Source organism: Temnothorax americanus, unplaced genomic scaffold (assembly GCF_048541705.1).
Source record: "Temnothorax americanus isolate GAGA-0224 unplaced genomic scaffold, ASM4854170v1 Scaffold1, whole genome shotgun sequence".
Classification (NCBI taxonomy): domain Eukaryota; kingdom Metazoa; phylum Arthropoda; class Insecta; order Hymenoptera; family Formicidae; genus Temnothorax; species Temnothorax americanus.
Genome location: NW_027509230.1, coordinates 3365139 through 3390852, shown reverse-complemented (window position 1 = coordinate 3390852; position 25714 = coordinate 3365139). Strand labels below are relative to the sequence as shown.

The 25714-nt window shown below is 38.8% G+C and overlaps 1 protein-coding gene across 2 annotated transcripts; it reads left to right on the top strand.

Annotated features, from left to right (window-relative positions):
* Nucleotides 1-411: 411 nt before the first annotated feature.
* On the top strand, nt 412-25613 carry Hmgcr (HMG coenzyme A reductase). 2 transcript variants are annotated; one of them, XM_077400218.1, is made up of 9 exons: nt 412-1054; nt 17319-17541; nt 18171-18282; nt 19467-19554; nt 19652-19958; nt 20332-20483; nt 21894-22470; nt 22594-23834; nt 24578-25613. In XM_077400218.1, exons 2-9 carry the CDS (start codon nt 17356-17358, stop codon nt 24663-24665), a joined length of 2751 nt encoding a protein of 916 aa, XP_077256344.1. In that variant the 5' UTR covers nt 412-1054; nt 17319-17355; the 3' UTR covers nt 24666-25613. The 2 variants fall into 2 exon arrangements, with proteins under 2 accessions (XP_077256344.1, XP_077256352.1); XM_077400226.1 differs by lacking the exon at nt 412-1054 and adding an exon at nt 11112-11534.
* The last annotated feature ends 101 nt before the right edge of the window (nt 25614-25714 follow it).

Sequence of the window (25714 nt, the reverse complement as noted above, 5' to 3'; positions counted from 1 at the left end):
ATTAACTGCGCAGTGACAAAAAAGATGCGTGATATTAATATAGAAATATTATTTACGTTATTCCTCTATGAGCTTTTAAATGACAAAAAGCGGCATATTGTTTAGCTCACAGTTGCAACACGCGCAATATCCATGTTTATCTTCTTTTTCCATACAAGTATAAGATCAAAATCTTTAAAACCACAGTTAATTTTTCTAACATCCTAAAAATTGTACCCAAGTCAAATAATAGCATTGGAAATGAAATTGTGAACGAAATACATAAACTGATTTTTATGATAAAATATAAATCTTCGATGATCCTCCTCATAGATTACTGATTATTTACATGGATGACACGTTAAACATTATATATGCACCTAGATGTAAATTATATTTTACGCGTTCAACCCTAGAATTTTTATTATCGTATGCCTACATTAATAATAAATTGTTATTAGTATAATGTAATATATAATTAAATGAGACTGTGTTTTTTCGTGGATAACCCGCCGAATGACGCATTTTTCTTAAGTATGCCATTCAAAATTTTTTACAAAATCTCGAAAAATTTCTCCAGTCACCAACGATCATTAATAAGGCGCCGGTTACCACTATATCGTGACAACCATGATCAGTCGAGTCAACGTCAGTCGTGTCTGCTCGCGGGACGATTCGCCACGTGTTCGCCGGTCGGAAGTCAGTCGGAAGGGCCGATGATGTACCGATCTGACAACGAGTGTCCGGCAAGGACGCGCGATCAATACGTGACGCAACCTGTTCCCGAAATGTCGGGTAGATGTCGTAATAAAAAGAAGTTCGTCGCACCACGAGTAACCACGTCCACGTCGTCCACGACTGGATTAGTGGATTATGTGGGATTACGCGGCACCCACGGCGCACGGTTTCGGTGCGGTTGCAGTAGTGCGATCGTGGGTGACGGGAGCATGAAGGGCTGACCGAAAGGGCGGCGTGTACGCATCGGAGAGGACAGTCGGGGGCTGACGCGCCGCGGACGGATACCTTTTCGGCGGTGTCGCCGTACCAGCGACACATCCCCGGCGGGGATCGCAACGTGAGTTCAGTTTGCCGTTTTCGCCCGTATAGGTTATGTGACTGGCGGGGCGTGCGGTGCGACGAGCGATCGATCGACGAGCAAATTTTACGAATTCTGATACTGACAATCTCGGGTATTCGGGTGATAACGCTCGCATATCACCCTTCCACCCCCCTTTCGTAAAAAAATTTGAGCTCGTTTGTGCGTGGCAACGGGATCGAACGATGGATTTTCGCGTTTCGTAACGGATTAGATATCTCACTGGCGCCGTTGGCGTAAAATTTTTTTTTTGGGGGGGGGGGGAAACTTTGGAAACTAAAAAAACAAAAAAATAAAAAAATAAAAGGAATGCAATTTAAAGTTTGACTTGTCAGGTTAATGTTACTTTACTCGAAATTACCATGTATTTACGTATATATTGCGGGGAACGAGTTTCCCTCGTTTCCGAAACTTTCTTAAGTACGTACGTACGTTCGTAAACATGTCCTTTAAATTAATAACAAAGAAGTCAACGAAAAATGGGCAAAGCTTAGTGAGAAGGCCAAACGGCCTTCGAGCATAATAATAAGATGTTGGTTTAAAAGAAAATCAAGTTGATTTAAAGAAAACAATGAAAATATGATATATTATTGTTAGTCTTCATCCTCAACTGTAATGATATAAAATAGAATAAGTGAAGTGAGTCGAGATTAAAATTATAAAACGGAAGAAAACGTGTCCTTTTTGATTTTGGAGCTTTTTTAAGTATACTTGCACACGCGCGTGTATATATTATAGTATATTCTCGTTTTTGCAAGCAATTCTTATCCGTTGTTCTTATCAATGTTTATTTGAACAATGGTTGCGTCAGTATATTATATGCCCCCCCCTCTCTCTCTCTCTTTCTCTCTCAAACAGTTTGCAGCAACAATTTATATAACTTTGCTGTAAGTCCGGGTCTACTGTTTTCCAACTGAACTTCTTGCACGGTTCATCTTTTCTCTTTTTCTCTTCAATGTGAAACAGGCCTATTGTTGCGACTCAAATTGAATCGGAGTCACGCGTCGCGCGATCACATGACGCACTTTAACCCTTAAATGCGCAGCTTTTCATATAGCTGTTGATAGTATACTTAAAGAACTGGAATTCCCAGTTGGAGACGCGACAATAAGTCGAGGCTTATCCCGAACTTAAAAAAGAAAAAAAAAGGCTTTACATGTACGCAAAGCGACTTTTCGATGCTCCGCGTACTTTCCTTCGTGAAGTTCGAAATAAAACGCGCTTTGCAGATCTGTAAACAGCCCTTCTGGTTCTTCTTTCCCTTTTGGATGGAAAGGTCCTTCCAGAAAATGCTCAGAACGCTACGAAAAATTGCGTATTTAAGAGTTAAATGCCGCTGCGACGACCGATTCCGCGAGTCGGCTCGCTTACTAATAGGCGCACCGACATTAGAAATAGAGATTTTCGTTGAACGTATCCGGTATCGTCTATTGTTACGCGGTTCGCCGACTCGATTGTGCCACGTAGGGTGTACACGCATAACTTCGTCGCGCATAATTTGGATGGTCACGTATACATACGGACATACGGACTTCTTTAGAAAGTGTGACAGGAAGCGATAGATTTAGGCGAGCAAACTTTCGTCACGCGCGCAAATTAAAAAGCAAAACTGGCAAAATCGACCGCAAATTGAAAGATTCCCATGTTCTCACGGAGGTGATAACTGATAACGCCTAATACGCGGATCCCGCGGAACGCGCGAGTACATGGATAAAAGAATTCCGGAGATTCCTCTCAGGTCCATTTTTTGAATTAAATGATTAATCGCGCGCAGAAGACCGGTGGAAAAAGAACAGCAAAGTTAAACAAAATATGTAACGACGAATATACGAAGAATTGCGCTTTAAAAGTGTATTAATGCGTTGAATTAACGAATATAGTAACAATTATAATTTTTACGAGGATAGTCAAATAATGATTACGACCTTAAGCTGAAGATTACTTCAGCTAATTTTACGCTAAACGCTTCCTAGTTGCGATATACCTATAGCCTATAGCCAACGAGAGTGTTCGAGTTAATATTTGGTTAGTTAATCGTTTCCTAGTTGCGATAAGTTCCTGTGCGTCGTATACTTGCGTCAATATATTTGTAACGGCCACAGAGCAGATATAATATGAATCGCGCGCTGATGTTAATATCGAGACTTTTCGGACGTTGGTTCTCGTAGATTTGGCCCGTGCACTCTCGACTCGGGGGAATCCCGGATGTTTTTTTTTCTCCGTCAGCACGCGCCATGAGTATGCCGCGTGCGTTCTATACTTACGGCGAGAGAAACCGCGCCGCGCGCGCACGCAGGAACGCGGGTGCGTTAACGTCATACACGCGCCCGCTCCTCCGTGTACGTGGGACTGACTTTAAATTGCGACAAAGCTATTCCAACATTTACTGTCGCATCAGACATTGTCGTGCCCCGACGAATATGTCTGCGGCGCTGACGTATATACACGTTGCGCATACACAGAAAAAAAAAAGAAGTGTCAAGTGAAGACTCACGGGGATCATTTTTTTGTCATATTTTACCGTTAAATTAGGCAAAAAAGGTCGAGCGAGAGAGGTCGAGATAAGAAGCTCTTATAAGAAATTCTTAGAAGAAGATTATGGATTGTTGCGCGTATATTCGACGCTTTTTTTTCCTTTCTGTGCACCGACACACGTAATTACGCGTTGACGCATTCTCTTTCGCTTTCCTTTCTTTTCCTTTTTGGTCGATCGGTAGTTCGTCAGTAACGATAAGCCAATCCGGCTTTTAATGTCCACGGCAGATACCGCGAGGTCGAAACGAATTCTTCTTTCGTCTCCTCCCCCACGCCTGTAGACAACGGATGAAATAAAAAAAAAAAAAAAAAAATCTTCGAGTTCATCTAGCGCTCCGTAGCTTCAAGTGCGTAAGCCAAGTGCGTAAGCTTTTGGCGATCAACAATGACTTTGCTCTCTAAATCTGAATCGGTGAAAAGTCACTGAAGTGGCATACTTTAGACTATACTGATATCAGTGAATAGTCACTGATTCATTCAATGACTAGGGTAAAATATGCCATTTCGGTAACTTTTCGCTGATTCAGATTTAGAGAACGCGAATGCACCGAAAAGGCAGGATCATATGCAGAGCGATATACCGATGATAATGTTTGATTTTACGGCGTATTTTAGGAACAGCGAAACCGCTTGACGTAATCACATTCACGTGGCGTTTTAACGTTTAGCATTTGAAAGCCGCGGGATCTCGGTGGAAGGTTTCGCCTTCCTCCCTGAAAATAATCGCGATTTGTGCAGCGTGCAGCCGAGATTGTCGTCATCAATATTGCGGTCACGTATAGCGCAAATTATACATCCGAGAAGCCGGACAGATGATCGGAATGAAAGATGATCGCCGGTGTCTCACGATGTTGCGAGAACACATCGCGACCTCGTCGAATTATACGTTTGCTCGCTTTGGCGACTTCCTGCGGCCCGCGTATATAGGTACGCCTGTTACGCATTCGGCGAAGCCGGGAGTTTTCGGCGAAAACATACTCCGTTAATTTCGGCCCTCTGCTGACCGTGAAAACGTACGTGCCGCGTGCCGTTTCTGTAAACTGTTTGAAACGCGTGCGATTTATGAGAGAGAGAGAGAGAGAGGAGCGCTCTTCGCGATCGAGAAACGATCGAGACACGAAACGGAGCACGCACCGTATTTTCCTTATTATTTTCATCATTCCCCCGGTCGCGGTTTAATTTTAGCGTCAAATCAAACCGGCAAACACGCAATTCTTTCGTCGACGTCTCTAGATCCCTCGCCGCTCGCAACTTCCACGTAGAAATCCCCCCGATCGGGTACATAGATAACCCTTTCCTCGCTACGCGAGGAACTCTCAGCTCGCGAGATCAACTTCGTTGTAATGAATCATTAATTTGATTTTGCGGCGGGAAAGAAGCGGAGAACGCGCGGGATCCGTTCGCGACGCATGAAACGATCCGACGCGACGGTATCGCGGATAAACGACCCGTTAGAAAGCGAGGTAGCCGATTTCTACGAGGCGTCGCAAAGCCTCGCGCGCGCTGGGCCTTTCTCGTGTAACGCCGAGAACTAAAGTCGCCGAGAACAGCAGGGCCGTTTTATATCTTGAATAAAATTGGACGGGATATCGGGGCGCGCGATACCGAAGACGAGAGAAGGTGCGATCGCGCGCGCCCGCCGGATTCGCTCGCGATTTTCCACTTCGCTTGTCGAAGCCTTCGCGCTGTTCGCGCAGCGACCGTCGATTTTACCCGAAACTGCGCTGTTTGCTCGACGCGACCGGCGGGGTTTCTCTCTCGCTTTCCATCTTACTGCGCGCTTTAAGCCCCTTGCACAATGCCAGGCTACAGGCACGAGGAACAGGAAATAACCAAAAAATCGTTAATTACAACCTAAAAAATTCGAATGCTATGATTGGTTGGCAACAGGCAATAGGCATAGAATTTCCAACGGGACGGAAACTCTGTGTCTATTGTGTCTGTGTCACTGGTTATTCTGCATTTATACGTGATTTCTGATTTTTATTCCTTGTTCCTGTTGCCTGTTGCCTGGCATTGTGCAAGGGGCTTTACGCACCGTGAAACGTGACACGAGGCACGAACGACCTTTGTTTTTTTTTTTTTTTCCATAAGTTTTGGTAATACGTGCGTTGGCCCACGTACACACGTGCCCGCTGTGCATGGTTGTCGTCTGACTTTTGTCAGCTCCGAAGAGTCGTTGATTTGTAAAGAAAAGAACAACAATAATTGTCCTAGGAAAACTATCCTGAATAGGGTAGGGAGGGACTTTTTGAATCGTGATGTTCTATATAATTATATTCCACATTAATTTATTGTTAAGACCGATTCGATGTTTTTACTTGTCTCAGTTTCCCTCCCCCGCCCCTCCTTTCCAAAGCTCTTGGAGCCACTTGGTTTGGATTTTTAGATGTCTCGACAAATTTTTTTAGCTGATTTTTTTTAACTGACTCAAATGGATTCTCTTTATCCTGAATTTTGAAAAGAAATGTAAAGTTCATCTCTACTTGCGCAATCAAATTCTTGAAGTAAAATATTACTTCCTGATTATAATATATACCATTTATTTTGAAAGTATTGCGATATAAATTTGAATTTTAACATGTATTACTTTATCATTTTATAAATTAATAGCGTTAGGTATAATTCATCATTGATTTATACCGTAGTTCTTCCGTCGAATCGAGATGGATCGTCTTTCTGAATTATTTTGTATATATAATAGATGGAACACACATATATCAGACAATCGACTTTGTACCATCGTTTTAAGTACGAGAAATACCGCGTGTGTGTACCAAGAATTACAAATCTACGTAGTAGAAAAGAAATTTATCGTCGTAAATATATATGCGCGTAAGAAGCTCTCCCCCAATTGTGTTTCTCTGTCATAAATAATCGATTAACGCGAATCGGGATGACGCACGCGATAATGTGATGATACATATCCAGGAATTGCCTATATTCATTTATCTACCCCCAAACAAAGTTGAACCTCTCGAAGCGCGAGTGAGTTTTGCAGAGGTTTGCGAAGTCGATCGTCGGCGAAGATACAGTTTGGAAAGCAGCGAGATGATGAATATACTACTTCGTCGGCCGGAATCGCGCGCACGAAAGCATTTCCACTGTCGACGTGCACATACGCACGATGCACAGCATATGAAACTCACTTCTAATCTAATCCTATAAGGGATGTTAAAATAGCTTCAGGAAAGTGTTGTACCGTCTCAGCAGCATGTGTCCTACTATACTACGAAGTACAGCACGTAATTTCCGAACGATTTAAATAACGATGATCCGTGTCCAGATTTTCGGTTAGTACTTACAATTGATTAAACAAAATTAATTGGGCATTAAATGATGGTTCTTAATAATTCTTTTTTTTTTTAATTGGAATCAAATTTGTTTAACGCATTCCAGTCAATCTCTCTTTGAACAGTTGGTTTGAAAAATTATTCTTATTTTAATTATTTGAATAATAATTCGCTTTTTTTTAAATCGGGATCAAGTTTGACTTGTCGCACGACATCGTCTTCTTTTGAATCGTCGTACGAGCTGAAAAGTTTTGCACGCATGCATTATTGCTCGACTGCATTTCTACTTTTCTAATGCGCCTGCGAATTGCTGAAATTGTCAACCGTAACGATCGGATGGCTTACAACAGATCGTGCGTACGTATATCTATATATATATATTTTTTTATTCTTTGCAGAACGTTTCGTCGGAAATAATTGTTGGTTAGTCATTCGTAGTAAACTTTTACGATTAAAGCTGGATATTAGCATCGAATAAAGTTTGTGTATTTCGAGTCGCAATCGTGCACGATTTTGTGGATACTGTGATCACGGATCTCCACTTTAATTCCTACAGTTGAATTGATGCCAAATACTTTTTTACTGCTCACTGAATTCTGTATGCTTTCAGTTGTAACTTGCGTGTGAATTATAGCGATTATTATAAATTGAAATTAAATTCTAAATTCTAAATTTACACGATTTATACGTCATAAATATTCACAAGAATTTCGTTTACAGGGAATAAGTCACATTGACGACTTTAATATTTAATATTTAGTATTTAATTTTACTTACGAGCGCCGTTATAGATAAGAAATTATAGAGAATGCGCAGTAACGAAATATATATAGATAAATATGTAGCTTGATATATAGCATATATATTGTGTCATTTCTTTTTCAAATCAGTATCGCGTTATTGAATTTTCGTGCAACGAGAATAAAATTATTCGTGCATTTACTAACTTTTGACATTTGTCAGATTACACAAGTTTGCATGATTTTTGCGGTCTACATTAGAGATTTTCAATAGTGCATTTCATGGGATTGAAGGGGTTCTTTAAATAATTTTTTTTTGTTAAACACCGTTATTTCCATATATTTTCTTTTCTTTTAAATTTATGTATATTTTCTTGATAACGTTTCGATTATCTGAATTCGTTAACGTTATTGCATTATAGTTCCTGGTATTTAAGAAGGTTGGTTGCTCAAATCAATATGATAAGGATTTATGGAGGATATTCATCTATAGGAATCTCGTCCATGCCAAAGTTAAAGACAATTGTCCGTATGGTTGTCGAGTAATTAATTATTGAAGTTATACTCTTATCTCTCTCTTATTGGTACACGGGCGACATAGCAAAAATGTTACGACACCTGTAATATAACTCTTGAAAGCATATTAAAAATAACAAAAATTTAATGAAAATAGGTGTAAATAATTTTTTACATAAGGCGGCAGTGTGGTCTAGTGGTAGAGCGCCAGACTCGTAATCTGAGAAACCAAGTTCGAGTCCACTAGAGCATGGAAGCGCATGGAATCCATGTAAGCATGGAATGTTTTTCCAATAGCTGCGCCCCTTCGTGCAAGATAGGCTCTTGTGCGGAGAAAACTGGGCTCCGTCTTTCGGGAAGAGACGTTAAGCCGTTGGTACAAATGGTTAAAGTGAGAGGAGAAGGATAGTATTGGTAGTAGATTGCGAACCCTACGGGGATATATTACGGGGGATATGCAATAAATTACGAATTTTACAGGAATTTTAATTCTTTACATATTTGAGGAAGGACTGAAACTTTTACGAAGACTGAAATGATTTGTCTACACAGTTATAAAGAAATTATAAAAATACAACAAAATTGCCACATTTCAACGTGAATAATAACATATTTGAGTTTTAATTATACAAACAACAATTTAAAATCAGCTAATTAAATGCATTCCACATACGTGGGTCGGTACGAAAGTATAATGCCCGCTAATTTTTTTCTTTCGAATCTCACCGATCTCACGCCATAGAAAATTTTCAATGAGTTGTTATTTGAAGTCTCTAGTTGAGTTATGTCGAGTGGTATTGTGATCATTTACATGAGTGTGTCACACGAGCAGTTCGAAGTGACGTGTGTTTCAAATGTGCGTAACGGACAAGGGTGGTGGTTGAATTTCTTACCGTGGAAGAAGTGAGTCCTATTGAAATCTATTTGTATTTCAAAAATTATATTAACATAAACATTTCTGAGACGCGAATAAATTTCAATGCTGCGTTCAACAGAAAAAGCAACTCGGCAAGTGATCAGTAATTTTTAAAAATATTGGATCTTGCCTTTAGTTCTTCCCTGGATCCAAGGGTAGAAACCAATTATAATAAAAAAAATCATTGATCCGCTTTTTTCGGTGAACGCAGCCATTAGAACTCACTTCTTCCACGGTAAGAAATTCAACCGTCCTTGTCCGTAACGCACATTTGAAACATATTAGGTACTCCAGTTCGAACTGCTCGTGTGACAAACTCACGTAAAGGACCACAATACCACTCAACACAGCTCAACTAGAGACTTCAAATAACAACTCATTGAAACGCAAAATTTTCTATGACGCCAGATTTGAAAAAAAAAATATTAGGATACATTACTTTCGTACTGATCCTCGTATTCATTTTACTAAAACTCGTTGATTTTACGTGACGAAAACACACCTATATAGGCTTTTCCCTGCTCCGCTGCAACGTGACGGCAACCAACTTTCTTAACCAAAATAGCGCGCAATTTGTTGACATTTCGATTATATAAATTCATCGGCATTATTATATTATATATTTTCTAGCATCTTTTATAGGTACGTTAATAACAAACGTCCGATAGAGGATCCTCCATTTCTTATGCTATTACGTATTTTTACTATTATTATTTTGTCTCCATTGTATTATGGTAAAAGGCCCCACTAAATTCGTAATAACAGCTATTTGCAACTATAGTACTTTTTGTTGGTACAGCACGTATAGTATTTCGAATGTTTAAACGAAGGATCATAAATTATTTATATAAATCTGCGGAAAACGTCACATATATAGATTGTACGTACAATAGCTACATGAATAATGACGTTGGAAAAAAAGTTACAATGTTTTCCACGGAAAAAATCTCTAAATTTTTTTATTCTGAGACGATCGCCGAATTTATCTAAAAACGCACTCGTAAAATGAATAATATAAATCTTGTATGTATGATGCGTATGGATACATAGCCATTATAAATTAAAATTAAATTTTTATATTGCGCGATTCATACGTCATAAGTATTATAAGAATTTTACTTATAAGAAAAAAGAAACCGTGTTAAGACACTTCAATATTTAATATTTAATAAAAAATATTTTATTAATGCTTCGATTATGCTATCGATTGGTGAAGTTATAAAGGTGCCTCTTCACGTTGACGCTCGACGCTCATTTTCAGCAAGCAAAAAACTTCAGAAATAATATCTTTTATTTAGGGCCGGTTGTTCCAACCTATTGGTAACAGGTAAGCTACCTGATAGTTAAATCACATGTTTATCTTTGTCCAATGTAAAGATAAACAAAGACATACATATGATTTAAACTATTAGGTAGTTTACCAACAGGCTGGAACAACCAGCCCTTATATACGTATCCATAAAATATTATTACTTGAAGATATTACTTGAAAGTAATTAATATTTTACGTATTTCGAAGTCTACGTTTGATTGTATACCGGGACGATTAACGACGATTCAGCGACGACGCTGAATATTCAGCATCGCATGAATTGGCACCTTTAATGTCTTCTTATCTTTCACTTGTTTCATATTTACATCGTTCGCGTAACGAATTTGAATATTTAAAGTTCCGGCGCGCGACTTTCGATGTATCGCATATCGACGTTGTTTATTTAGATCTTGTTATCGAAGCGACGAATTCCAAAACGCGTGTCCGGACGTGTCGGATTGAAGAAACCATGGATACGTCGATTCATCTGAAAACATTTTTTTCCAGCAGATCGAGAAATTTCACAAATCGCACGAAAATTGCGCCATTCGGGTCGGTGCGTGCACGCGACTGGACGCGTCTGCGCCTGCGCGCAATCCCCCGCGCGAGTGCAATCGAGCGCGCGCGCAGAGACGGCCGAGAATGCAACGCGGCGGCAATTGTGAGCGTCGTTCACGGTCGACGGCGACCGACCCGACGGTCCCGACGTCAAGTCAGTTAGTCGGTGGGCGCCTTATAATTTGGAAGGAGGCTTTATATCTCTCGCGTCTACGGCGTCAGGCCGCATATCGAAACCGACTCTTGGTCTCTCCACGTGTCTATCGCCGGGTGACCGGGTGCTCCGTTTGCGGTTCTTCCGCTTCTTCCTATATATAGTTGAGTCGTTCGACGAATTCGTGGGAACAGTTGCGGGTCCAATGCGAACGTGACGTCGAAATATTTTCACCGTCGAGAAGTCGACGTGCTCGCGCACACGCGTTTATCTCGTCGACTTCGTGGGGTCATAGGCAAAGATTTCGGAAAATCGGGCGATCGATAACGCACGTTTCGAGAAAATAATATTTTGGCCGTCGCCAGGCGTCGAACCGTGCGCAACAGCGGCGGATATCGGATTGAAAATCCACGGATTGTTTTATTTGCAAATAAGGTATGTGTTCGTGCGGCTTCCGTATTATTTTTCGACTGTTAATTTTTTTACTTGATGTCTTTCGATCGGATATCTGTAATTCAAATATATCTATACATCGGTACTCCGAACAGTATATGAGTAGGATCAGTGGTGATCTATATAGAAATTGTTAAAAATGACCCATTGTCAAATCGAATATAATTTAGATTTGAACTACGAATTCAAGTTACCTTCATTCATCGCTGGATGTGAAAACCTGGTTGTTTTCTCACGTCTGAATATATAAATTAACTTTTATATCGGTAAATTAATGATTTATTTCTGGGAATAAAAGATACTTTGTGACAGCTCGAGAGACATATTTGTTAACAGAGAAAATTCAACCAAGTCTGTATGCCTTTATTTATTATTAACGTCGGAACTTAATTCATTTTCTATTACTGTTTTTTTTTTTATTGGTAAATCAATCCGCCCTCACAATGAAAATTCAGTGTCTGATTGTTCTCACACAGATGTTTTTATTTAATATTTAATGTCTTTTTTTAATAAAAATTAAATATGTTAAGATAAAATTTTACTCGAACAATACAAACCGCATTCGCTTGGCATATTCTACGTTTATTATCAATTTATCGCTAATGAAAGGCAAATTGCGTGACTGATTTTTCAGCTGCTTGTTAGCTATCTAAAGCCCAGTTCCACAAACATCGATTAACTTTTAGCCTTACGTCGGTTAGCTTTTAACCTTAGATCAACTCACTCTTCGTTTCTTTCTAATAAGGGGGACGTTTAGAAAGAGACAAAGAGTAAGTTAATCTAAGGTTAAAAACTAACCGACATTTGTGAAACTGCAGGGTCTAATTAATTACGGAACCGTGTACATGCGCAAAGTAAATATCTGTAATAAAGATACGTATCGCTCGGAGCGCAAGTTCGGACTCGGGCTCCGCGCCAGAACCTTGCAATTGGAGGAGCTCGTTGGGGGTTTAAGGTCAGAACACGATACAAAAGCACAGGCAATATAGGAACAGGGAATAGAAACAGAATGGATCGACACACGCAGAAATATGGCTTCCGATAGGTTGAAGATCTATATTGCCTGTGTTATTCCCTGTTCCTATTGCCTGTTGCCTGGCATTGTGCGAGGACCTTTATTCGTCAGAGACGGACTCCCGCGTATCCTAAATAGACACTTGACACGGGACCTTCTGAGCTTCTTGGGACGTTCATCAATCTTCGCAGGTCAATCTTAGCGTCAGAGTAGGTATGCCCCGGCTACTCATTAGTCGCTCCGACACGAAGAAAAAAAAGAAAGGGAGAGGGATAATAGAGGAGGCGCGCCGGAGCGCGCACTCTTCGTTGCGCTTCGTCGAAGAAAGTAAATTTCATTTACTTCAGGGTCACCCGGTCGCGGGAGAGAAACGTATCGCGGAAAAAGTGAGCAACGCGATGAACGGCGTTGCATTAATGCGCCAGGAGAGAAGTGAACGTTCCTGGAACGTGAAGAAGTAAAGAAAGTAGCGATTTTTCAGCGTATATATAGTAAAGTACGGGAAATTTCGCCTCTAAATACACTGACTGACGAAAAGGGAAGTACGAAAGAAAGAGACAGACAGACAGACAAACAGAGGGGGAGGGGGGGAGAGAGAGAGAAGAAAAAAGTAGAATATGCAGAACGTCCGAGGAATATACGCACGCACTTTCTCTCTCGATTACAGATATCGAGGATTGAGTAAAAGGAATGTCCCTTTTTGTGTTCTCGAGAAGCCGATAGTCCTCGAGCAATTGAAACTGAAAGAGGAATTTGTGTCAACCTAACTCGCTTTTTACTTGCGATGCGATCGTTTATTACTTTTGTTTTATTTTTATCCGATATATAATTTTTATCGCATTTTAACGTAATTTAATTCAATGAATATTATATTTTGTAATATAAATGACAATGCAGATATGTATAGCTATATTTTTATTTGCAGAATTACAACTTATATATTGTGATAATTATGATAAAATGTGATGGGAATTATTTTTTGTTTTTTTTTTATATACAAAATATAAAGAAATATTTAAAATCTTTTACGAGAAACACTTATAAAGTTATTGCTCATATTGAGATGTTTTATTTTTTTTTTAAATATATTTCACACGGTTGCGAAGTTTATGCAACAAGTCGATTTTTAAAAAAATATTATACAACTGATAATTTCGCGGCTCTCACATATCATATTTATCTAGTTTCAAGTTTAAGGGCCGGTTCTTCCAACGTGTTGGTGAACTAACTAATAGTTAAAGCATATATGTGCTTTGTTTTTTCTTTAAATTAGATAAAGGTAGACATATGATTTAACTATTATAGTTAGTTAGTTTACCAACAGGTTGGAACAACCGGCTCTAAAGCGAAAGAAATTTCGGAGGTAATCATATACATGGTTCCCTGCATAATTAGCGATGCATGTTTCATGCAGCGACTGCCAATCGAACCTGCATTACCTGTTTAAGAGATGTGTATCAATTAACATGTGTAACTAATCCTTTCCACGGTCAACCAATTTATCTTTAAGCGTTTTTCATTTCTATTTATCGGTAACATTGCCATTTTGGAGGCAAATAATTACATCGCTGACATATATAAATATATCTAAAATGAAAAATATAAGTTCTCTACAGAGAATACGTGACAATATTAAAGAATTTGAAAAATTATAAATATTTTGCGATATTTCCATCTTGATGTCCTATCGCATATGCTTTTTATACACGGAGAAAATTTTATATTAAATTTTACTATGCTGCCGCACCAACTGCGGACCATCAAGACGCCCAAGTTTAAATGCTATAGTCTTATAGTAAAATTACTATGTCCATAGCATTTAATACTACGATCATAGCATTCAACGCTATAATAATGCTATGATCGTAGCATTAAATGCTATGGACATAGTAATTTTACTATAAGACTATAGCATTTAAACTTGGGCGTCTTGATGGTCCGCAGTTGGTGCGGCAGCATAGTAAAATTTAATATAAAATTTTCTCCGTGTAGATCTGATTTTACAGTATCATTATAATTTTCACTATTATCTTCTACTATTCTATTTATAATTATGCGCAATAAGTTTATCAAGCGTAAAATATATATATATATATATATATATATATATATATATATATGGAGGGATAAAAGTCACAGTGATTTGAGTCAAATTTTTTAAGATATTGACTCGTGTGCGCATAGATGCAATATATACAATATATAAATTGCATCTATGCACACGAGTCAATACTTAAAAAAATTTGACTTACATCACTATCTATGGCTTTTACCTCTCTCCATATATATTACGCTCGATATACATATACATATTAAAACTATATAGGATAAACGATAACAAATTGCTGTTAATCCGTTGATTGTCGATGACGGCTATAGCCGCAAAAACAAAAGTAGCCGGCTATATATAGCCGTCATACGCACTTTTGGCAACGGGTTAAAGAAATTTGTCACTTTTGAAAGGCCTAATAAATTTTATTCCCGAGAAAAAGAGTCGTGGTGAAACAGTTGCATATTGTTATGCAAATGTAATTAATTTATTCGTTTTATATCGAAGAATCAATTTAATTTATTTTAATTAATTCATGTAAACGTGACAATTTTTGCAGGCGACAATATACTTTTTCGTATAAAGAGCACAGATCGTAGCCATGGCAGCGAGAAAAGTAAATTCCGCGATAGTTGTTAAAACTGAGAAGAGGATAATGATCAGTTAGGTGTGTAGAAATACTCGCGCGATCACTTCTCGACACTTGGAAAGTCACCAACCTTGACAGACATTTCGAGTCACGCCGGTGAATTAGTGCTCTTTCTCCGTAGTCGACAACCTGTATCATTACTGTATGCATAAAAAGATCTCGGCTATCCGGACAGGTGCGTTGGTCACACAGGACGCCCTAGAACTTGTACAGTGCCCGCGATTAAAGGGTCACCCTGCGGAGCATGCGCGTTCCTTCCATCCGATTCACCCCTCGAGGACTTACTGATTCGATGTTTCGAATGTGGGAATGACACATTTATGTGGAACCAAGTTCGCTTGACTTTTTTCTCAGCGATTTTTTTTTTGTCCTCGGGAGGCAACGATCAACATAGAAACCGAACCGGGCTGCTTAAGATGTTCTAGAATACGATTTCGCAACTCGTTGTAACAGTATTATCGGTCGATCCCTCCGTGTTGTCATCCAACTCTTGTAAAGATTTCGTTTAACTGGCCAGTCTAGTAGAACGCATTAGGACGGATTTTTCGCAAACTCGAATTATCTTAACGACGTCGTAATATATTCATGAGACTCAGATTTCATTTTTTCTATTCTTGCGTAATCTCGTAAATTTCTTTCGGGCAGTCGATATGCAGATGCTATGAAGATGAGAGTGACAAAGAAAATAAACAAAACACATGTAAATCGACATATTAGAGTTTATGTGCAAACGGTAGACGACAGGCAGTGGGAGTAAAAGACAAAGAGACAATGAGAATAGATACGATATGTAAATTTATACCGCACATCTTATTTGTGTAGCTTGGAAATCCACTAGTTTATACATGTATATACATAATTTTACATACACGCATAATCTCTTTATAAAATTAAGTGAAAAAACATTATATTACCGTACTTATTACTGAGCTATTCCGAGTACCCCATTTAATGACATCAAGAAAAAGTATCGTAACTCTACATTGTTCAGCACTTTCGACTTTAATGATTTCCCAACATTATTTTAATGTATTTTAATGTAATTAACTTATATAATTGCCGAATTTTTCAACAAATCTATCTAGTATCCGATCTTATACAATTCGCAGTTATTTTTCATATCGTTGTACGTCGATTGTACGCGCGTTCCATAGAACGACATAATGATATAATAACGTTTTTCTAATTTTCTACGTGTATGCTTGTATGAAAGAAATACGAAATAATATGGAAATAAGTTATAAAATATTTCTGAGAAGTATTTAATAACTTTATTTCACACAAGCACACACGTAGAGAGATAGAAAATTATATTTCGTTTTATAATAGAACGCGCGTAAAATTGACGTGCTACGACATAAAAAATAACTTCGGATTGTATAAGATAGGACAACAGGTAGAATTGCTGAAGAATTCGGCAATTACATAACAATTATATAAGTTAATTGGCTAAAAGCTATTATACATTTGTTGACACTCGAAAAAGTGATGCAACGGTCACTTTCCCCAAACCTGGGCGTCGTCTGCGCCGCATGCAAATTACATGTCGGCATAGACGCGCGCGATCACGCATATATTATTTCACTCTCGAAAGAAACCAGTCAATTCTCACGAATAAATGGAAAGTAAACCAAGCGAATTTAAGAAATAAATGTGTTTGAATGAGTTCCGTGTAAAAAAAGACCGTCACAAGCTGATATATTGAGTGCGAGAAATTGTGCGATAAAAGACGATTTCCTTTAATATTTTCGCTAACGAAAAAATTGACTCCAGGGCAACGATCGCGTAACTTTTCTCCTAGAACGGAACGTGAAAAGTGAAAAATTTCATATATGACTATATATCTCCCTCTTCTATTCAACACCAATAGAATGATATAGTTACATGAAACTTTTCACTTTTCATGTTTCTGCCCTATATACGATAAAAGTTTCGCGATCGCTACTCAGGATTGACCAAAGAAGCGCGCGATGAATCTTTAAATTGCCCGTCTTTTCTCCTTTTCCCTCGATAAGTTATTAAAATTTGAAACACGCGATCAATATGTTGCAGATTTCGGAAGAACTTTTTTTCACGAGAGCCATCAAAGATGTTGGCTCACGTATTCGAAAAACACGGCCAGTTCTGCGCCGGTCATCCCTTGGAGGTGATCGTGACGATCCTTACTTTGACGGCGTGTATGCTTAACATCGAGACCAGAAGTGGACAGGAATGGGCACGCGGGGAGGACTTGCCCGGTGCCACGTACTGCCGTCACAACAAATGCAATACTATGGTGAGCAGAGATCGTCGTGTGAAATTCCACGCTTCGATCATTTTCTTAAGGACGTCAACTTCTGTCACGTAAAGTCCTGATTTTTACGATGTTTTGTATAGGTATATGAATATGTTGTATTAGATCGAATTATTGAAAGATACTTATTTACGAGGGTCGGTAGTCGGTACGAAGGTAATGCCTCCTAATTTTTTTTTCTTTCGAATCTAGCGCCATAGAAAGTTTTTGCATTTCACTGAGTTGTTACTTGTAGTCTCTAAGTGGCATTATGTTAAAAGGCGTTGCGATCAATTACATAAGTGTGTCACACGAGCAGTTCAAACTGGCGCGTATATGTCAAATATGTATATAGCAGTCAAAGGACAGTGATTATATTGAATATTCCAATTTCTTATTGTAGAAGAAGTGAGTTGCATATTGAAATCCATTTGCGTTGTTAGAAATTTTTATGACATAATGACAAGAAAAATTACTACCGACTCTTGTATATTATTTCTATATCTTATGAAATAATTTTGACTGTTGGATCGAACAAAATTTTTATGTGCGCTACTGTTTCTTTTAATTAATACTTTTTTGTCTACTCTGATGATAGAAAAAATTTCTAACGTATCCATATTGTTCGATAGGATCTAAAAGCGGCTGACATTATAGTGATGACGATAATACGTTGCCTGGCGGTGCTATTCACTTATCATCAGTTCCGCAATTTGCAAAAAATGGGATCCAAATACATTTTAGGTAAGAAAATTAATAACGCCTAAAACAACTTTCATTGTTTATGTATTACCTACATAATTCATCATATAGAATAATGATTTATATTGAAACTGCATGTAAAATGTATTGAGTTTTGCATAAGTTTTTAGACGATTACGTATTTGCCCAATAAATTTCTCATTATTAATTGTAATTATCCAGTAACATTCAAGTTTTATTGCAAAAAGTTGTTGTTCATACATTCATACAGTTTATTATTACGTTGCTTGACAAACATATGTATGAGAATTAAATTGAAAATTTTAATTCGTACAAGCTGTTCGTAGATTACACTGTTCAACAAAAATTCATTTTTTTTCGAGCACAAGAACGAGAGAGAGAGAATAATTCTTTTCCGTACTATAGGAAACTATTATTGTCATTTTTGCGCATTTTTCTTTTGTTGAACAGTGTTATTTAACAACTTTAGACCTTGACTTTAACTTTGAAATATGATACCAGACTAGAGACGTTGAATTATCATAAATACGGGATTTCTACCAAAACTGTTCTCGAAAATACGAATTGAATCTGAAATAAGCACGCGGCGAGAGAGTCAGACGGCATGGCACGAACCGGCTAACAGTGTTCCTTTCGATTTTACGCTTCTTCGGAAGTAGAATTTTTCTCTTTTTTCCATGATTACTATACAAATCGATATACACCGGTGCGTCGACGACGGAACCATTCGGAACAAAATGCGTAATAATTATGTGTGTCAGGACCATTGATAAAACCGGATTCTCCCGAGCGGCGCGTGAAAGCCCACGACAGCGAACAGTGAAAGTCTCATAGAAAGTGACAGCGTTTCGTCCGGTGCGTTATGCTCGATTACTGAATTCGGTTACTGGAAATTCTTTTTACGCCATTTAACGCTCGCGTAACGTTATGCGTGCAGATAATTTAATTTGCAACGAGAACACGCGCCGCGTAAATGCAGAACTGCGTTCCGCCGATGACATTGACAGAGTAATAACCGACGAGAGATCGTTAAAGATATAAAAAATACTGAGTTCCGTTCACTCGCGAACGAACGAAACACGACGAGAGCGACCTGTCTTTTCCTTACGCGTCCTTCGCATCGAAATCATGTCGGTTTCATCGCAATTTAACACGCTTAATTTCGATTATCACATACTCAACAGATTTTTCGTATTGCGTTTCAGGTATCGCCGGCCTATTTACCGTGTTCTCTAGCGTGGTATTCACGTCCAGCGTGGTGAATTTCGGCCGCAGCGATGTCGCAGACTTGAAGTAAGCAGTTGCGGTTACCGTCGCTTTATATACGAGGCGACTAATGATGACTTCTCTATTTGCGCGATATTACAATGAAACGTTATTACTCTTCTAGGACTCTTCTAGACGCTTTATTTTTCTTTTTGCTTCTCATCGACCTATCAAAGGCCGCGACATTGGCGCAGTACGCTCTAAGTTCGCGGGATCAAGACGAAGTCAAAGCAAACATCGCGCGCGGCATGTCTCTGCTGGGACCGGCCATCACTCTGGATACCCTCGTGGAGACCCTCTTGATCGGCATAGGATGCTTATCGGGCATCAGGAGACTGGAGATCCTCTGCACCTTTGCATGCCTCGGGGTGATCGTCAACTACATCGTCTTCATGACGTTCTATCCGGCCTGCTTGTCGCTCATACTCGAGGTATAGCTCAATTTGATGTTCTCATTGAAACGATTCCTTTCTCCGTACTTTTACAATTTTCCTCCAAATCGAGTATTCCGTTTTAAACGCAGAAAGCGTAACGTAGCAAAGTTGAAAAGCACATATTTAAAAGATTAGGTCCATTATTGTTAGAGAAATCCGATGCTATCAAGTATATTTAACGTATACATCATTATACAAATACCATATAAGTTCTTTTTTTACTTGAGAATAATGTAAGCGTCGAATTTGGCAAGATTTTAGAAATGTTTCAAGGCCCCGAGATTCCAAATTTAGAAAATCGCCAAAAAGACGAAGAATTTAATTGACCAATATCGTATGCGATAAAAATTATATACACATTAAATTACAGCTTTCTCGCGGGAGTAATAATATGGGCCAACTGAGCGCAGACAAGATATTTATAATGCAGCCATTAAACGAGGAGGATCAAAAACCGAATCCTGTGGTGGAGCGAGTCAAAATGATCATGATCGCCGGCCTATTTGTAGTACATGCCAACAGGTATACATTTTTATTGTTTCTTGCGGTGATATGACAAAAAGAAGCGATCTTTTCCTTCTTCTTTTCCTTGATGCAAACTTTAGAATATAAAGCGGCTGTGTATATACGACAATGTATATCGTACACACGCGACGGAGCAGGAAACCGTGGCCGAAGAGCTATTGTATCTGACCCCCATTACTTTTTTATGTTTGCGCCGTCTTTGTCAAACAGTTTGTGACGCCTAATTTTGACGTCAGGTCAGGTTCATCTGTAAACATTAGCATTTGGATATAGACTTCTATTCAATGAAGTATCCATATGCAATGAAGCTTTCCACAGGAAGCAAGATCTTATCGAGCGAGAAGTTTGGACGTTTTCAAAGAGTTGTCGGCTATCGCAGTACGAACGAAATAATCTCGCAATGGGAGAAAAAGTCATTCATATATATAATTTCATCATTCTCGTCTCGGATATTCTCGAGGGGATATTTACAAAGATAAGAGGCGAAATCGAATGGACTTTATTTCATAGAATTCTAAATATATTTTTAGAAAAAAATTGTGACGGTTTTTTTTAATCGAACTGCCATGATAAAAATTAAAAAAGTAAATCTCATATATTAGTTTGGATGTAACCTTGGATTTTCACGGTTTTACTTTCGACAAAAAAACACATAAATCTGAAAAGTCATATTTTAACAATTACAGTATTTTTTATTGATACTGTTGAAATAACTAATGTATTAATTCAACATGACGTATGTCGTTATACAATTTCATCTTCATGCAATCGTAGTTATACAATACGTAAATATTTTTCAATATTTAAAGTATCGAGAGAGCTACGTTTTCGTACGAGATCCGTGTGAATGGCAAAGCGTATTTTAATATTGCATGAGAACGTTAATAATAACGCGTGTACAAAACGACTGTCGTCTATACAAAGTAAAATGAGAGTTCAAAAATAAGTGACATTATAAGGTGATGGTGGTGGTACAGAATACTTCGAATATTCTCTCTCCTTTGTGCTACCGGTTATCATTCTGAATTATAATACGTTTTAGTTTGCGAAAGACTGTTGTTGCGTTCGCTCCGTGGGCTTCGTGTTTCGTTCACAAAACGACTTTCTCTCATTTGTCCATTAACATAACTATCGTTATATCGTGGTGTATACATATGAGACAGTTTTTACGTAAACATTCCAATAATTTTTTAATCTTAAATATTTACACACAATTATACGATTTGCGATCTCAATTGTCATCTCGTTAGGATTGTGCATTTACATCTATAATTTTCCTATTGCATTGGAAAAGTTTTATTTTATAGTAATAAAATATCTATTCTGTTTTATATATAATTATCTAGATTGTTTTAATTTATTTATAATTTAGATTTATGTGTGTTAATTGACGGTTCCATATTGCAGCCGCTGGCCCTTTAAGAGCGAAGAAGCCGAGTACACGACGAGAAGGGCAGTGACATCCACGAGCTCGGACGCGGTAAACGGTTCCGATCACGTCGAGACCACGTTCGAATTGAAGGAACACCTGATGACTTGGCTATCAGCCAGCGCGGACAACATTGTGATATTGATACTGGTGTTAGCGCTGGTGATAAAGTTCATCTTCTTCGAGGATAGAAGCGATGTGGTCGACAGACGGCTGAGATGCAAAGAGGAGGAGGAAGAGGAGGACGAGGCGGAGGAGACGACAATGGAAGAGAAAGTGAAGGACGACTCAACTAATCTGGACGATATGGATATCAAGATGAATATGTGGTTACGAGAACATTTTGGCGGAACATTACCGACGACCCAAGAGCCGGTCTTTCCTCTGTCCGGCGTGGGTGGTGGCTGTGGTAATGAGAACGATGTACAGTGCGTTGACAAGGAGGTACAGATCGACGCGATATACCATGGTGCGAGCAATTCCGAAATTGACTTACCGGAAAAGTCCGAAGCTCTCCGGAGCGTGGAAGACTGTCTCGAGATATATAAGTCAGAGGTAAGAAAATAATATATAATGATATAATAATAATAGATAATAATAGATAATAAGATAATAATACATAATGTATTTTAGTATATGTACAATATAATTATATATATTATTGTATGTGTATATAAGCTTGGAGCCAGTGCCTTGACGAACGAGGAGGTGATACAACTGGTGAAACACAAGGACATAGCTGCGTACCAGTTGGAAAAAGCGGTGGCCGACTCTGAGCGCGGCGTCGACATCAGGCGTCTCGTCGTGGGTGATGCCGGAAAATTCACCGAGGAAATGACCGACTTGCCATACAGGAACTACGACTACAACAAGGTACTTGGCGCTTGCTGCGAGAACGTCATCGGCTACGTGCCGGTCCCAGTTGGTATCGTTGGGCCGTTGCTGATCGACGGCCAGCTGTACCACGTGCCGATGGCGACGACGGAGGGCTGCTTGGTGGCGTCTACAAATCGCGGCAGCCGCGCGCTTTTGAAGTGCGGCGTGAAAACTTGCGTAATTACGGATGGGATGACTCGAGCACCTCTAGTGCAATTCCCGAACATTGAGCGTGTGGACGAAGCGATATCGTGGATAAAACATCCGGAAAACTTTCAGAAATTAAAGGACAGCTTTGACGAAACCAGCAGATTTGGTCGACTGACGAAGATCGACCCGAAAGTAGCCGGCCGGGACCTGCATCTACGCTTTGTCGCCACGACCGGTGACGCTATGGGGATGAATATATCGTCCAAGGGGACGGAGAGGTCTCTGCAGACGTTACAGACCTACTTTCCGGACATGGAGATACTCTCCCTCAGTGGGAATTTCTGCACCGATAAAAAGCCCGCAGCTGTCAACTGGATTGAGGGTAGGGGTAAAACCGTGGTGAGCGAGGCATTCATACCTGCGGACGTCGTGTCGCGCGTGCTGAAGACCTCGGTGCGCAAACTCGTCAGGCTCAATATCAAGAAGAACTTGATTGGTTCAGCCTTGGCAGGCAGCATGGGCGGCTTCAATGCGCACGCCGCAAATATTGTGACCGCAATTTTTATCGCAACTGGACAAGATCCAGCACAGAACGTTAGCAGCAGTAACTGTATAACGGTGATGGAACCGTGTGGTGTGGACGACAAGGATCTGCACATTACCTGCACGATGCCCAGCCTAGAAGTCGGCACAGTGGGCGGTGGTACTGGTTTGCCGGCGCAAGGTGCGTGCTTGGCGATGCTGGGGATCAAGGGTGCGCATCCCACGGAACCCGGTCAGAACGCCAAAAAACTCGCCCAAATCGTTTGCGCCACCGTACTCGCCGGAGAGCTATCTTTGATGGCCGCGTTGACCTCCGGGGACTTAGTCAAGAGTCATTTGACGCATAACAGGTACGTGACTTGAGCGTTTCATTGAATTTATACTTATATGTTTGGAGAAACTAAATGAGAAATTGGATGTGGTATCATTATTAAAATCATTATTAAAATTTTTAGAACAATTTCTCTTAACATGTAGATACTAATTATTAAAAAATAACTGAAGAAGTTTATTTCCAAATCATCTTGAATTTATATAGCGTTACAAAACTTTGTAAATCACGCAATGCGACTTTAAAACTTTGACGATAAAACTCAAACCATATGAATACAACTATTAATTACTGTTAATTTTTTAAGGCCCCTAGATTTCTTTTGTGACACGTTGACAACCTATTTTATTGTGCATGCTATTTCTTTATGATTCGCGCTGTGCTTGTGCTCTAACGTTTAACGTATTCGTGAAAGTCGTAAAATTGACCGAAAAGTAAGATTTGCATGCGGAAGGAACGTTTTCACCTCCTTTCGATAGTCGTTAAACGCTGTTTTTCCCATATGTTTAGGCTTCGTTTTATAGTTGTTTGTTTATTGTCGAGGGAAAAGGGTAGTTTTCGGTCAATTTCGGAAGTGTTCTGAAACGATCTACAGTGATGTTTCATTGAAATGTCTTTTTATTTGAAAATGGCATGCACAACAAAATTGAATGTTTTCCTCGCCTCGATAGTAAGAATCCAATATGGCCGCGGTGACCATCCAGGAGACTTAAATATTTTCTAGCAAGTAACTGATTTGCACGTTTCTCTTTCTGTTTGCAGATCGTCTGTCGAAGTTAGTAACCCGGTGCATACTACTCACAGCAGTAGTAGTAGCGACAGCAACAGGCTAACTGTGCCAAACGTTTAACCGTTCTAAAATTTTTGTGTAGACTTTGCGCAAAAATCTTTAGTTCGTGGCAAACATGTATTTTCATAATTTCTGTATGAAGCGGCCTGTTATTTACGTATCGTTTCGCACCTGCCTCATTAGTGTTCCAAAGAAACAGTTAGTCAAGTATATGTTTCTGCAATATGCGATGAGATGTAGGTCGGACTATAATGTGTATATTATGTCTATGTATATATGTATATGGAAAAAGAAGTGATGGAAATGATCAACTGTCTCTTCCTATAGTGCTTTAATGTAAATAATGAACTTTTTGATTGTTTCGAAATGTCCATTGTATTAATCAGAATTTTAATTAGTTTTTTTTTTTAATTTCACGAATCAAACGCTGGAGTCGAAAAACGAGCATGTGCGAATTACAGCGAAATAAAAATGAGACTTTTATCTGTATTATTTATATGTTGCAATGCATATATGACTGTAATATATAATTATTGCATTGTAATTCATGTTATAATGCATAAATTGTAATTATATAATCGCCAGATCTCTCTGATAAGATTCGAAAAATTGCAATACAATAGCGATAATACGATTTTAACTGACCAATGTCTTAATAAGGGTTAAACACCAACGGACAATAATTAGATTATGCAGATATTTTCAACGCAATCGCGTCTTATGTCATCTGTTTAGATTTTCGTCTCGGTTCCAACAAGCGTACATACAATTATACATTTATTTATTGTAATAATAAACATCGGATTAAATATAGACAGATTAAGTTTTCGCAAAAGAAAAACAAATTTATTTTAATCTAATTGTCTACGTGATATCTACAAATATTGTTTAAGCAGCATATCTTCTGAATATTAAAACATTGTTCTTTTTAAATAAGAAAAAAATATACAAAATTATATTACTCCAATGTACAAAAAATAGCGAAATAAATATAAAATAATTTACATATTTCGTAATTGTATATAATTATAGGTAATTTTTTTATAACGTAAATGAAATAACTATAATTTTTTAACAACATATTCACATGGCGGGAAAAACTTATAAAA

Coding starts and splice junctions, on each gene's coding strand:
- Hmgcr (XM_077400218.1), top strand. CDS start 17,356: ATGTTGGCTCACGTATTCGAAAAACACGGCCAGTTCTGCGCCGGTCAT. Junction 19,555..19,651: donor AGCGATGTCGCAGACTTGAA/GTAAGCAGTTGC, acceptor TTACTCTTCTAG/GACTCTTCTAGACGCTTTAT. Junction 20,484..21,893: donor TTTGTAGTACATGCCAACAG/GTATACATTTTT, acceptor TCCATATTGCAG/CCGCTGGCCCTTTAAGAGCG.